General features: G+C 43.7%; 1 protein-coding gene across 4 annotated transcripts; it reads left to right on the forward strand.

Moving 5' to 3' along the window:
• Positions 1 to 762: 762 nt before the first annotated feature.
• Positions 763 to 10,051, forward strand: zbtb18 (zinc finger and BTB domain containing 18). Of its 4 annotated transcripts, none has more exons than XM_032540954.1 (2): positions 763 to 1,088; positions 6,247 to 10,051. In XM_032540954.1, exon 2 carries the CDS (start codon positions 6,264 to 6,266, stop codon positions 7,959 to 7,961), a length of 1,698 nt encoding a protein of 565 aa, XP_032396845.1. In that variant the 5' UTR covers positions 763 to 1,088; positions 6,247 to 6,263; the 3' UTR covers positions 7,962 to 10,051. The 4 variants fall into 4 exon arrangements, with proteins under 4 accessions (XP_032396845.1, XP_032396843.1, XP_032396844.1 ...); XM_032540952.1 differs by lacking the exon at positions 763 to 1,088 and adding an exon at positions 2,855 to 3,350; XM_032540953.1 differs by lacking the exon at positions 763 to 1,088 and adding an exon at positions 4,661 to 4,881.
• Positions 10,052 to 10,442: the final 391 nt, after the last annotated feature.

Genomic DNA, 10,442 nt, shown 5'->3' on the forward strand with positions numbered 1-10,442 from the left:
TGTAGTTAAACATATCTCTCATGCAAGTTGTTAGTGCTAATGTTTTAGCTGTTAGCTGTAAATTAAGCTAGTTAAGCTATTTTGTATAAGTACACCCTCAATTATTACTCTCAAAATATGAAGTACCCCTGCAGAACGGCCCATTTCAGGATACTATATATTTTATTATTGATTATAATCAATGATAGATCTATATACATACATGTAAATGTGGAGCTAATTTGAATTACTTTATATACTGATCTTATCTTAATCTATAATAATAATAATATATATTTACTCAAGTAAAGTACAAGTACCTCAAAGGCCTACTTCCGCAATTGAGTATGTATTTAGTTACTTTCCAACACAGCGTACAGTTAACCATGTTTTCTTAACCCCTGGAAGTGGTGTTGTTGTGTGTAGGTTAGTTGATTGAACGACCACTATTTTTTTGACAACAGCACATAGTCAAACCAAAAGCTGTTGTTATTTTTGCAATGCAATGTAAAGTATTAACATTTTTTTTTTAGGTTTTTGTTTCCTGTCAAGGTGGTGCACCTGCTCACATCAGCTCCGCCTCCACACACCCGCCGCCCTCCCCGCCCCCCAGCCCTGCTCCGGCTTGACTACAGCACCCAGGCCGCACCGCGCCGCTCTCCGCTCGCTCGCTCTCCGCTGCGCCAGTCGTCCTCACAGACTCGCAGAACCAGTTGGATTGGCCCAGCTTCTTCTTCCCTGCCTTCTCAGTGTGTGTGTGCGCTGCTACTGTTATTGCCTGGTGTCAACCTACGCCGACGAGAGAAGAAGACATATCCCTCCCTCTCCTCTGTTAGAGGGCCGCTTCCAATTTGCCTTCACTTTCCTCCTCGCCGGCACCATTGGCTTCCGTGCCGTGCCAGTCAACTCGCCTCCTTTTCCCAGCCCGAGTTGAGCAGCAACAGCTCGGAAACATCTGGCCGCCGCAGAGTGCTAGACTCCCGTCCCTCCGCCTGTTCGCCTCGGCAGCCTGTAATGGAAATTAGTCCAAAGTCAATCTAGTTTGTCTCCGAAGGAAAAGAAGAAGGATTTGACGGAGGAAGCGGAGAAGACGTTGGACCGTGTTGTCTGTAAGTGCTGCCTCTCAAAACCGGAGTCCGATAAGGGGCTCAGGAGAGAGGGTGGGTTACGGAGGGGAAAAAGTAGCTAAACCTTCCTTAGCATTACTGTGTTGTCTCCACGCACTAATAGTTGCTATGTTAGCTCACCCTCTTCGGTGTTTTAGCAGCTGTTGTCATAGCACCGAGGCCTTGCGAACAACTGTAAATAGCTCAATATTGTAACGTTAGCCTCTTCGCTTTACTTTTGTTAGCCATGCTCGGGCTATAGCTAGCTGCGTGGGTCAGTGTGTCTCTCTGTGTCTCTGTCTTTCTGTTTGTTATGTCTTCTGCTAAGAAATTAATTACAGTCTCCTTGTATTGTTAGTTTGTTCGGTAACAATATCACAGCCTACCTAACATAACTTTGACTTTTTAATGATAATTTCCTCGTTTGACAATTTAGAGTTGCTTTAAATTAAGTTGTGTAGCTAATTTATAACACAGTTATTGATCACATTGTTAACTTATGTTTGTCCAAGTGTTGAATATAGCGCTGTCAAGATAGTACAATGTGTCAAAGCGATACACGACTTTCTAACACTGTAATTAAAGATGCTAACTGAAACTTCAGTGGTGAAGTAAATTAAAGTTTAAGTCCGGTAACTTAGCTAATGTCGCAGACTTTGAAAGCAGAGCCGAATTTTTACACAAGCTTATCAAAGATTGTAGAAGTTGGAGTCGATAAAATGTTTTACACTGTTAAACCTATTTTAAATCCTCTATTGTAACTAAACTATCCGTTTATTAGAAAACATGAAAGAATGCTTGCAATCAACGTATGCATGTTGCACATGTTGCTTATTACTACGCATTATAAAACAAAGAAATGTCATATTTTTTGGGTTAATCTCGACATTTATGTGGGTACATATTTTTCTTTTCAAAACTTGTGATATCAGTAGGGGACAGTATTTTATTATACCTATCTGTGCATAAAGTATTAGTGTTTTCAACTTTAGTAAAAGGTCTATTGTTAATTTGGGCACACAGTGAAATTGATTAGAAAAGTAGTTTTTTAGTTTTAGTTTTAGTATTGTTACTTATATTAAATTCTGAAAATTCACACGCTCCAAACGTGCACACTTTTTCTAAACCGAAAGCGAAATAAGGCTGTTGTAATAAGTTTCTCCCCGGCTTATTAAGGGCTTGTTTACCTTTTGTTTCGGATTTGCCGTCATTAGGTTCTTTCTTTATGATTTGTTCTCATTGTTTCCTCATTTAATTTGTGTTCCTGCCAGTTGTCCGAAGGGTCCGAGCAGGGTGCGATGGGTGGATGGATAGATAGATGAATGAATGAGTGAATGAATGAATACTAGACTAGGCATCGGCGCTGAACCGTAAAGAAGTGGAAAACAATATCAGCTGCGTGCGTCTGTCAGTTGCGAATGTGCTGTGTTGGCCATTGTTTATGGTTGTTGGGAGGAGACAGAGACATGGAGAGAAGGATTTAAAAATTAGAAAAGGGTTACAAAAAAGTTTTACTCCGAACCTCTGTATATATTCTGGAAACTTTCCCCTTCCTTGGTAGTTCTTTTTAGTGGGCAGTTGTGGTTGAATTACACTTCCAAAAAACAAATCAGCTTGTAGACCCGTGGGTTTTTTCACAGCGAGTGAAAGAGAAAAATGAGAGAAAGACAGACAAAGTTGCGTGGTGTTGGTAGAATGAAAGAAGAGTCTGGTGGCAGGAGTGTAGAGGAGGCAGCATATGGCTGTAGAAAGAGCACAGCTGGAGGTAGCATCTCCATCTGAGGATGATGTCAGAGCAGCTGACAGGCTGCCATCCACCCCACCTCCTCCTCCTCCATCCCTCCACTGCCTCCACCCCTCCCCAGTCCTTTATTGTGAGTCTCAGCGGCAGCCTGGGAGAGTTAGTACTGTGTGTGTGTGTGTGTGTCTGTGCGCACGCTGTGTATGTGTGTGTGTGTGTTTGTGGCTGCCGATCAGCGCCAGTTAGGAGGAGGAGGAGGAGGGAGGTGGTATCTCGTCCCCCTCCAACATCTCCTCCACTTTGCATCTGTCCCTCGCAGTTTGAACAGCGTGTTTTTTTTGCCTGCCTCCCTCTTCTTTTTCTTCTCTCCTCTTCTACCCACTCATTGATTCAGAAAGAGCGAGCGAGGAAGAGAAAGAGCAAGAAAGAAAGAAAGAGAGAGAGAGATACACAGCCATTCCCAGCCAGAGAGCCCAGCTATTCTGCTACAGTGGAGTTAATCAAGTTGATGCATACTGCTGCAGGTATCGTTTTGTGTGTGCATTCGCGTGTGTGTGTGTGTGAGGCAAAGTGAATAGAGTAGGAGAGTCTGGGGTAGTAGTTATTTTGTTTTGTTGTGGGGATCTCCGGTGTGTCAAACGAGTGTGAGCGCTGTGTGAAGCTGCTGGTGAGTAGTAAACTCGTGTTGGTGCGTCCTGTCTGAGGTGTAATTGCAGTCCGGGGAACTCATTGCTGGGTTTCAAGTTTGTAGTCTAGAGAGTTGCATTTAAAACTTATCTATCATTTTGTGATTTGTTTCCTGTTTGTGTTGTCAGGGGTTTTGTTCAGACACTCATTCATAGAAAGCAAAGTTACAACTGACAAAACATTATTTCAAACAGAGCTAAGTTCTTGTTTTTCCTCAGTTAATTTAGTTTAAAAAAAGTGAAAATATAATTAAAAGCAATGCTTTTTTTAAATTTTACTTAAAAAGAAGAAATTTAGTCATTATTTTAATTAGTTAAATTTGAGCAAAGAAAAATAAACATAATTTTTACTTTAAAAAAGGAGAAAAAATGTCAAACGTTAAACAAGCAACAAAATAAGATGCTAATTTATCCTAATCATCTTATCTGTTTTTTTTCTTTCAGTTAAATCTAACTCGCTGTAAAATTACTTGAAAACATGTGCGGTCTTTTTTCCCCTCCTGTCGGCTGGAGTAGAGAAGACTAATTTAGAAGTTGCAGATTTGAGCTGCCTGAATTGGCTAGACAGCTGTAATCGCACTCCCTCCTAGTCTTAATCTCTTTATCTGGCTAGCAGCTGCCATATGGCCCCCGTCAGCTGGATCAGATGTGGGTAAGCCTCCCTCCCCGGTCGTCCCAACCTCTCTCTCACCCTCTCCCTCCCTGCCCCTCTGTGTCTCTCTCTCAGACCCCTGCCTGAGCTAACTGCCCGGGCCGGGTGGGCCGGGTTGACGGGCTGCTGCCCTCCTGAGTCTCCGCTGACGGCTCTCTCCCCACCGCCGCCACCACCGTCTTTATTTTTAGCCATCTTTAAGGATTAGGATTGATGCTGTGACGAGCAGGGCACTTATAGTGATTGTATTGTAAATCTTCTCTTCTGGGTGGTGGGCGGAGGGTGGGAGGGTTGAGGAAGAGGGCAGTTTCTACTATGGGGCGGATGTGCAGGGTTTTTCTTGAAAGATTCAGATGGGAAGGAGTGTGTGTGTGTGTGTGTGTGTGTGTATGTGTGTGTAGAAGTAGGAGGTGGTAGAGGGGTTTGGCTGGACAGAGGGGGGGATGGGGGTGGAGGTGGGAGATGGTACACCCTTGTCCCCGTAAGCCCCCTCATTAAAAGCAGTCTGAACAAGCCGGAGGGCGAACGCACACACATATACACGACACACATGACACACACACACACACACACACACACACACACACAGAGTCTCACACACAGTGACATTCTTGGTTTAGCTCCATTCAAATGAGGTGATTTAACTGCTTTGGTTAACACAGTGCAGAGCGGGACCAATGTATTTTCTCAGGCAGGACAAATCGACTTGGTTAACAGGTGGGACTTAATTATTTTACAGATTTCAGTCTCGTTATCACCTTCTGTTATCCGAGAGTTAGTTGTTCATTTATTATAAATTCTACCGACTCTTTTTTTTAAGGACATCTGAAGAGCATTGCTGCAAGTTTTCAGTCTTTTTCCACCCCCTCATCTAATCTCAAGCCGGTGCTCGCAGGTTAAACGAGGGACAAGCTGTTTTGTTTTCAACAGTGCTATTTCAATTGGGCAGTTTTCCTGCTCGACTTAGCCTGTGGAGGTGGTTGGTTGGTAGGCTGGTACTAAGTGTGTGTGATTGGGTTGTGTGTACATGAGGACAGTGTGTGCAGCTGAAAGCCGGTTACCTAAAAGGGCTGTGCCAGGCCAGGCCAAAGTGGGTTAATAAAAATAACCAGCGTAGGAGCAGCGACAATCCAGGAGTGCAGGCAGAGGAGTTAGAGAGATGCAGAGAGAGAGAGAGAGAGAGAACGGAGAGACAGAGTAGAAGAATCTGTCGCTGCTGGTTTACCTGAGATTAAGTCTTTCTGTGGGTAAAAACTGAATTAGTAATTATACTTTTTAAATGTAATTTTCATAATTTTTTTCTTCTTAATTATTATAGATAAAGTAAATAATTATAAAAATAACATCAGCATTTGACATCGTTGTACGAAGAAATGTGTGCATGACTTTACAGCGACCTGCGTGATATTTTTGAATTTGAGAAGAAATATTTCTGTAGATGTTGATGTTTGTGAGTTTAGTATCCATAAAATATATAAACATTTTAAATATGTGTAGTTTTTTTATATTTGCATTCCTTTTTTATGTGTTTAAAAAAAAAATCTTTTTACTTCTCTTTCTTCGTGTTTTTACTGACCTGCCTTCAACTGATACGTTTCTTTTCTCTCGCTCATCCTCTTCTCTGTACAGTAGTTTGTTTTCATCATCTCATACAATATGTTTTTTTTACATTTGTCTCCTTTCTCCAGTGTTTCTGTTTTTAATTGGCCTCCTTAAGATCATTTTGTTTGCGTCAATAACAAAAAACGATGACAAGAACAGTGTCATGATCTCTACTCTTAATCTGAGTTTTATCTCATCACATTTCATTTTAAAAATTAAAAACAATTGTTGTCTTTCTTCTTTTTGAAATCTCTTTTTTTTGTATGTGTTGCCTTTTGTCTACATTTCATTGTTCCATTTTTCTTGCGTACTGAACAAGTATTAAACACTGAAAATGTTTTATTTAAAATTCAAAACTTGGTTTCAAAAACTTCCGAAATGTCATCAAAACCCCACATTAGGCGTTAATTTCTTACATCACAGATCTTTACCAGATATATCTAACTTTGACTCTGCCTCTGTGTTGCTGTGTGGCTGCAGGTTATGAGGACGGCAAGATGGAGTTCCCAGACCACAGCAGACATTTACTCCAGTGTCTGAGCGAACAGCGGCACCAGGGCTTCCTGTGTGACTCCACGGTGCTGGTGGGCGATGCCCAGTTCCGGGCCCACCGAGCAGTGTTGGCCTCCTGCAGCATGTACTTTCACCTCTTCTACAAGGACCAGCTGGACAAGAGAGACGTGGTGCACCTCAACAACGACATTGTCACAGCACCGGCCTTTTCCCTGCTCCTGGAGTTCATGTATGAGGGCAAGCTGCAGTTCCAGGACCTTCCCGTAGAGGATGTGCTGGCAGCGGCCAGCTACTTGCACATGTATGACATTGTCAAGGTGTGTAAGAAACGTTTGAAGCAGAAGTCCACGACGGAGGCAGACAGCACGCGCAGAGAAGAGGATGGTGGGTCCAGCTGCTCCGATAAGGCCGACAGTCTATCAGATGGCTCTATAGGCCGGCCTGCCACTGCCGACCTGCTGCACAGTGATGAAGAGGAGGAGGGGAAGGTCGAAGGAGGACCGCTGTGGCTGAGGCTGCCGTCTGCAGACATACCAAGGACACCAGCCATGGCTACAACCAGCCCAGGGCATGGTGAGGCAGAGATGCAGGGTGGGGATGGGCTGGGGGAGGGTGGAAAACTGCTCTCCCCGGCCGGCAGCCCTACCAGCTCCACTGGGTCCCTCTCACAGAGGTCCCACCGCTCCGTGAGCTCTCGTGGAGCGCACAGGGGCAGGAGGGTGTCAAATGATGTGGCTGACTGTGTCCTGGACCTGTCAGTCAAGCCAATTGCAGGTAGCAACCACAGTAACCACCACCAGTCCTATTTTAGCGGGGCAGCTACACCAGACAGACTCCAAAGCCCATTGGCTGTAAGGGTGAAGGTGGAGAGGGGTGTGGCTTCAGACGAGGAAGAGGAACTGGGAGGTGGGGACTATGACATGGAACACAGCGGCATCACCAAGGTGACGGCTCCCACCACCAATGGGGGCCTGGCCCACCACGGGGTCGGAGGGCCTCTGTCGGCCCAGCGGAGGCTCGGCCTGGAAGCTCACCTGTCCGCTCTGCGAGAGGCCTCTCTAGCCTCGGAGCTGGAGCGGGAGGAGAAGAGTTCAGCCACTGCAGACGACGAGGAAATACTAGGGGGAGAAAACGAGCGCACCCAGGCCGAGGTGAACAGCATGGATAGTTCCCTGCTGCCCTACGTCTCCAACATGCTGTCAGCTCAACACACCCAGATCTTCATGTGCCCGCTGTGTAACAAGGTATTCCCCTCCCCGCACATCCTCCAGCTTCACCTCAGCTCCCACTTCAGAGAGCAGGAGGGCATCCGCTCCAAGCCCGCTGGAGACGTCAACGTGCCCACGTGCACCATCTGCAGCAAGACCTTCTCCTGCATGTACACGCTGAAGCGCCACGAGCGGACACACTCCGGTGAGAAACCCTACACCTGCACCACCTGCGGCAAGAGCTTCCAATACTCACACAACCTCAGCCGCCACGCAGTGGTGCACACACGCGAGAAGCCGCACGCTTGCAAGTGGTGTGAACGGCGCTTTACGCAGTCCGGGGACCTCTACCGACACATCCGCAAGTTCCATTGCGAACTTGTCAACTCGCTGTCAGTGAAGAGCGAACCACTGGCACTGCCCAATGTCAGGGATTGGGCGATTGAGGACAGCTCCCAGGAATTGTGGAAGTAGAAACAGACTGGGTTTGACAAAGGGAAAGAGAGCAGAGAGTGAAAGAGAGGCATGAGGAGGTGAAAGGGAGGTGGAAAAGTTTGATATTTGGGGTTCAAGTGAGTCATGTTCTTGTATGTCGCAAAATCTCATTCAATTGCACTTTAATAGCACATGAAAATGTTACTACTGAGTTTTTTTTTGTTGCTGTTTGGGGTAATTTTGTTTTATTCTACTTTATTCTGAACTCTTATTTCTATTTGGCATAAGTTCTGTTTGGTGGTTTTCATTGCGTCTAAGGACATGGGTTCCAGTGAGAATGTCTCACCTTCTTGAAGAGTTTTCACGCTGTTTGTGTTTCATCTCAGACACAACACTCCGACGCTGGCCAGCGTATCGGTCCCAGTTCCACAGACAGCAAACACCACTGCAGGAGTTCAGGTCGAACACACTGAAGTGCAAAAGCATTACAATACACTAAACGGGTACTGTGATCACCACACATACACAGTTTGAAGTAGTGTGTGTGTATGTGTGTGTGTGATACTGCACTACTCTGGCTAAAATTTCACCTGACGTGCGTGAGTGTGTATGAGTGTGTTTTGTGTGTATTAATTTTATTTTCTACTGGCATGGAGGTGTCGTTGGCGAAGCGCTCCCCGCTTCTCTTGTTAAGCTCTTTGGTGTTGTGTGTTCAGGGTAAAGCTGACTGACTGACAGACTATGGCACTCATGCAATGCACAGCCTCTTTTTCACTTCCAATCAATTTGAAGTATTTTCTAAAAATGAAAAGACCTTTACAAATTATTATTATCATTATTATTATTATTATTATTATTATTATTGTTATTAATAGATTTTTTTCTTGAATCTAGCTGGCAGTCTTTAAAACATCTCTTGTTGAAAAGGTATTTAATTTAAGGTTGTTGTATATTGTTCTGCTATAGTTTTAGAACTTAAATCTGTTACATATATTTTTTTTTTTTTTAAATTAATGATTATTATTATTTTGTTACTTTTTTTGTAATGGGACCTGCTGTTGTTGCATGACGTCCAAACCTGTATATTTTAAAATAAAAATGTGAATTTGCTGTATTACTGTACACATTGTAATTGATCAAATATTTGACAACAGGCTTTCTTTTTCTTTTCTTTGTGAATACTACTCCAGGGTGCAGTCTGTTTGAAAAACTGAATATTATTCTCACAGTATGGAAATAATGCATGAAAATTTGATTTTGTCTTAAACCTTTAAGTTGTGGTTATTGCATCGCAGGGGGGAGGTGTTTGAACATTACACTTTTGACAGTGACAAGATGGATTTTTTTCTATACGTCGTAGGTCTGTCGCTGGGCTCCTAGAAGAATGTTACCGAATGTGTTTCCGTCGGATGTTGAAGCGATAAGATGAAGCATTTTAAGCCTCTGTGTATATGCACTGATCTCTGTGTGTGTGTGTGTGTGTGTGTGTGTGTGTGTGTGTGTGTGTGTGTGTGTGTGTGTGTGTGTGTGTGTGTGTGTGTGTGTGTGTGTGTGTGTGTGTGTTTATGAGCCTGTGGCTTGGTTATTACCAGTCAATTTAACCTACTGAAGATCTACGTCCACCCAGCACTTCCTCCTCCTGCTCCTCCTCAGGCGTTCAATTTCTCTACTGCTGTATGTTTGTTTTTCACCTCCCATGTCTCCGTCCTCTCCAGCTCTAGATGTGGTAAAGCCATTTTTTTTTGTTATTATTTCTGCTCATTGGGCACTTACTTCAGGTCTGTTGAGTGCAGTAATGTGGCTCTGACTTGGTTAAAGTGAGAAGATTAACGAAGAGAGAGAGAGAAAAAATAAGGAGAGCGGCCGTAACTGAGCTGTCCTGCTGAAAGTTGAAGGGTCAGATATGTTTGTCACGAGCTGAGCGGGGCCGTGCTGATTCAGTACAATAACCCACATTAGATGCAGTGGCGTGAATGTGATAAGACGTCTGTTTACGTGTGTGCGTTTTCCTCTTGAAACATAATCCTTACTTTGAGATCGATGGGAGTGAATTGGCATGCCTGAATGCACCTTTTTAAGCTAAAAGACATGAAATCAGATTTTTTGCTGAAAAGATGCCTTTATTTAAACAAAAAAAAACCATTTCTGACGCTATGGAAGTATTTGATACTGTAAAGCATTGTGAAATAGTTGTGAAAATTATGTATAAATTCATGGAATTTGATTGAATCAAAATCAGAACATCTTTTTTTGTATGTCAATGTTGTATTTGGACTGGGGGCTACATCAGTTTAATAATAATTTTCAGTTTTTTTTTTAACCTCTCTATCAAATTTAGTTTTGTCGGGATTTGAAAAATAATAGTCAAGCGTTTATACAATCCGAATGCGTTTGACACAGAGATGCTAATAAATTGAACGCTCCACATTTCCCCTCACTCAGATGTGTATGTGTGTATATGTCTGTGTGCACGCCCCCCATTGATTGCATGTGGTGGGTGGGGTGGTTGTATGCATTGCC

Source organism: Etheostoma spectabile, chromosome 17, assembly GCF_008692095.1.
Source record: "Etheostoma spectabile isolate EspeVRDwgs_2016 chromosome 17, UIUC_Espe_1.0, whole genome shotgun sequence".
Classification (NCBI taxonomy): domain Eukaryota; kingdom Metazoa; phylum Chordata; class Actinopteri; order Perciformes; family Percidae; genus Etheostoma; species Etheostoma spectabile.

Bases quoted from the DNA above. Each gene is read 5' to 3' on its own strand.
- zbtb18 (XM_032540952.1), top strand. From the start codon at position 2,870: ATGATGTCAGAGCAGCTGACAGGCTGCCATCCACCCCACCTCCTCCTC. The intron at 3,351-6,246 runs GTATCGTTTTGT...GTGTGGCTGCAG, and splicing joins GTTGATGCATACTGCTGCAG to GTTATGAGGACGGCAAGATG.